Genomic DNA, 4,627 nt, shown 5'->3' with positions numbered 1-4,627 from the left:
TTAACACTAGTGTTGGGTGGGTATTGAGAGAAATGAGAAAGTGTCAAATGGACACGTAAGTCGAATTTTCGACTAATCCGAGCGAAAAGCACATCTCTATGAAACGTTTCATTCCACACAAATATTTTTGGATCATGCAAAAAATAAACCAAAACGTGTTTTTGTTGCAAAGATTTTATCATTTTAAATAATTTTTTCTCTAAAATGGCCGAAAAATTTTCAAATGTGTCTGTCTAGTGTAAACAAAGAAAGAAGTGGTTACTACAATTCAGCCAAGGACAAGGTATGTAAAAATATTCTTTGTGTGCCGGAACGTTTCCTTTGTCAAGTTCTGACGTTTGAATACTTTGAATGACATTTCAAAATTTTGTCTGCGATGTTTCATGGAATTTCACATTTTGCTAGTTTTATCGGCTTAATTAATTAATTTTATTTATTAATCCCTCTAATCAAGTAGCCTTATTGCTTCTACAAGTGACCATAATGTCGGAGCGGTTAAAAAGTACGGAAAACGTGTCAAATGAGGATGTAATTGAGGACCTCACGAAGGATCTAAAAGAGTCGCTAAATACTCGTGAAAATCTTGATGAATTCGTTATTAGCCCTACTAATTCGAGTTCAAATGACTCACCAGTTCATTTGGGAGAGCCTCACAAATCAGGTAGTTAATAATTTGAAATTAATAGACGTCTAAACATTTTTGTTAACTTCTCCCAAAATCTTGCATTTTCTTCAGACAATTAACACCAATTTAAGAACCCATTGTTTAAGCAACCTTCGGAAGTTCAATGTTCAAATATTGAGAACGATTCTGGCCCTTGCTTGTAAGATAACAATTAGAAACTTGTTCTACAAATTAAGAATCAAAAATGTTAGTAGTAAATGGTATTGTTATTATTTTTTCTCTGACTACGCCCATTCTGTCTCGAAAAATTAATATTGTTACCTAGAAATATAAAAAAAAACTAAAATTTCTAGGCATAATTATCATTTACTACATAATTATTGTATAATTTGTTTTTACAATTTACAAAAACTGAATTGAATGATAAAAAATATATCAGCAATTCTGCAGACCTAAGCATGGTTCCCAATAGCTGGGAGCATGATCTAATCATTGAAATACAAAAGAAAGAAAGAAAAATAGTTTATTTGATTCATCAGAATGTACAGCTTAAGAAAACTGTCAAAGTCACCTCAATGGCATAGATGGTGTTTTAGGCCCAAAACAGACGGTGAAACGCAACTGCAACGAAACTGCTAGTTACTTTTGAGTTGCATCTAAGTTTCTGCCATAGCGTCTGTTGAGAGACCACACATGACGCGACCAGTTTGAAATTTTCAAACTGGCCTTAATGAACAATGTTTCAATATATTTTCAGACTTCACACCATACAGCGATCACATTCCACTAGACGATGACAAGATGGAAGACATAGACGTTGAAAAAGACGGTGACGGAGACAAAGAGAGCGACACAGACTCAATAGACGAAGAAGAATTGAAAGACACAGAACTAGACTTAACGGATGACCAGAAGGAGGAAAGAAAGATTATTGCCGAAGAATTGAAGGTTGCGGGCAATAATGCGTTCAAAGACGGCGAGTTTGAGAGGAGTATAGAGAAATACACAGAAGGTATTATAGTTGATTTTTGGTTTGAAAATGTATATTTTCCAAAAAATCATTTTCTTTAAAATACTAAATTAATTGTTCAAAGTATTGCTACATAAATCCAAATTATTAACTCTTGCCTAATTAAACACTAACCCCCTTACTAATAAAAAGTTACACAGTTGTTGAACACTGTTTTAAAATGACATTTCCAATTACTAAACGTCACTTTAAAACACTGTTCAATGAGTGTGTAAGTTTTATTAGTACCTAATTAATTTTATTCACATTTTATGAAAATGGCCAAAACTCTGCTAATGCTGTACAGTACACTGAAAGAAAGAAAGATGTTTATTTGGTAACCAAGACTAAAAATTTTTAGCACATGACTGAGTGTGAATGAGTTATGAGAACGACATCTGAAGTTTCGTTGATGTCTTGACGTCACAAAAACACCTACCATATCATACTTCAGGCACTCAGTTAAGCGTTTACCTATAGTTGCACCCTGGCGATAAAACTGCAATAAAATGCTTCATCATCATTTCAGCCACAGGACGTCCACTGCTGAACATAGGCCTCCCCTAATGACTTCCACATCGCACGGTTGGTAGCGGCCTGCATCCAGCGCCTTCCTGCTACCTTTATCAGGTCGTCGGTCCACCTTGTAGGTGGACGTCCCACGCTGCGTTTTCCGGTACGCGGCCTCCATTCCAGAACCTTGCTGCCCCATCGGCCTTCAGTTCTGCGTACTATGTGCCCTGCCCATTGCCACTTCAGCTTGCTAATCCGTCATATAATAATGCTTCATATTTAATGCTTCAACCGCCTCTGTGGTCTAGTGGTAAGACCACCTGCTTCAGACGCAAAGGTCCCGGGTTCGATTCCCAGTGGGGGCGGATTTTTCTGTTCGGTTTGGTTCGTGGTAGGGCTTGTTCTAAGTCCGCCTGGCTAGCTACCACCATCTTACCTAAGTCTGTCGCCATAACAACAATGTTAAGAACATTGTTGTGTTCCGGCAGTTAGAGGTAAGATAGCCAGTTCCTCCGTGGTTGAGGATTCCGGGTGAAGCTCGATTCCACCTTCGGCCTGATCGTCACTTACCATCGTGAGATAATGGCCAAGAGCTTCCTCGTTATGGATAAAAAAAAAATTGCTTTTTTAACCATTCCAGGCCTAAAGACCTGTCCGCTGCAGTACCCACAGCAAAGAGCCATCCTGTACTGCAACCGGAGCGCTGCCAAAATGAAGCTTGAGAAGTACAGGCAGGCGATCAAAGACTGCAGCAAGGCGATCGAGCTGGATGATAAATATGTTAAGGCGTACATCAGGTTAGTCGACTAATTTAACACAGGCTGGCTCTTATTTATGATCAACGATAGGCCGCTTGTAAACATCCGTTTTTTTAACTGGATTACGGCCCGATTTTTTCGCTCAATTGTGTCGCAAACGGATGTACGATTTATAATGAACGTGTGCACATGCATCGGACATAGGTCCGGCGAGAAAATTGACAGCCAACAAAGAATATCCGTTTTTTGATGGTCCGTCGTCCAGTGAAAAAACCGATGTCTACAAACGGCCATTTAGTGTGTCTGTTGTAGGTGCACATATTTTGCTACCTACAAAAATGATTAAAAACTACTGAATAAAAATGATAAATTTTTTTACTGATGTTCCACTGCAGAATTATTGACGGAGGATTAAAATTAACACCTTAATTTAAAAAAAATGCACTACTATTTTGACCTATTTTTTGGTAAACCTATAGATCGTTTATCCACGAAGACGCGCCCCACCAATTTTTGGTCTCGGTCGCGCGGGGTGCGGGCAGTTTGATCCGAGCAATCCGATCGGCATTATTGTAGTGTGCGCGTGTACCGATGACACGGAATTATCGGAAGAATGGTGGGGCGCGTCTTCGTGGATGAAACGGTTATTATAATTTTAAAGCGTTAAGAATTGCATCTCAAATCTCAAACTAAATTATAAACAACTTGAATTAGGCAGTTCGATCGCCTACTTCGTTGCGAGGCGCGAAAACAGCAATGATTTATGACGTTCTGTTAGTTTTTGGTGAGGGTTCTTTAGTGTTACAGGAAAGCCTTTAATCACTTACTATATTATCATATTTATTTCCAGACGGGCACAATCATATGAACACACAGAAAAGCTGGACGAAAGTCTAGCAGACTACAAAAAGATCCTCGAACTAGATCCTTCCCATAGCGAGGCACACCGAGCCACCATTCGTCTCCCACCGTTGATAGAGGAGAAAAATGAAAAACTCAAAGCAGAAATGCTCGGAAAGCTGAAAGATTTAGGCAATATGATTCTAAAGCCGTTCGGTCTGTCAACTGAGAACTTCCAACTCGAGCAAGACCCAGAGTCTAAAGGATATAAAATTAATTTTAAGCAGTAAATAGTGTATATTATGTGATATTAAATGTGTATGGATATGTATTTTGGGTGTTTGATTTGTAATGAGGATCAGTACTGTTGTAGAAAATTCAATAAAACTAGTATCTACGTTAATCTTTAAGACACAAGAAAGATATATCTTTTTGAATTATCCAAATCGGACCATTACTTACGAAGATATTAAGTAATAAACATAGGCCGTTTTTGCCGCTAAAAGTCAACGTACGCAGGGCCGCGTGACGTCATTATATCCGAATCGAGCGCAGCCGGCGTACTATTGGGATGGAAAATATGTTTTTCCTGCTAAACTATCAGTTTTAGAAAAAAACTTTTAATAACATTTATTCATCAAAATAAAGTAACCTATCGACCAGTAATTTTTAAAAATAAAAATTGTGAAAAATAAGTATCGCTATGTCCAAAAACCACATTTTCATAGGATTCGATGCAATGCGGAGACGCGGTTGGGGGTGAGTGTAACTTAATGATTGTTTGTATTGAACATAATAATACATAATATGATGCTAATACCCAGTTTCTGGCCTGGGGGGGGGGATAACTCATACCCAGCTTATAGCCTGGGGGGAGGGGCA

The 4,627-nt window shown here is 38.3% G+C and overlaps 1 protein-coding gene across 1 annotated transcript; it reads left to right on the top strand.

Annotated features, from left to right (window-relative positions):
• The first annotated feature begins 351 nt into the window (after nucleotides 1–351).
• On the top strand, nucleotides 352–4,076 carry LOC135086153 (tetratricopeptide repeat protein 1-like). The gene is made up of 4 exons (XM_063980958.1): nucleotides 352–661; nucleotides 1,383–1,637; nucleotides 2,788–2,944; nucleotides 3,756–4,076. Exons 1-4 carry the CDS (start codon nucleotides 484–486, stop codon nucleotides 4,033–4,035), a joined length of 870 nt encoding a protein of 289 aa, XP_063837028.1. The 5' UTR covers nucleotides 352–483; the 3' UTR covers nucleotides 4,036–4,076.
• Nucleotides 4,077–4,627: the final 551 nt, after the last annotated feature.

Source organism: Ostrinia nubilalis, chromosome 30 (assembly GCF_963855985.1).
Source record: "Ostrinia nubilalis chromosome 30, ilOstNubi1.1, whole genome shotgun sequence".
NCBI classification, from domain to species: domain Eukaryota; kingdom Metazoa; phylum Arthropoda; class Insecta; order Lepidoptera; family Crambidae; genus Ostrinia; species Ostrinia nubilalis.
Note: the sequence above shows the minus strand (reverse complement) of the source record. Positions and strands in the feature narration are given on the sequence as shown.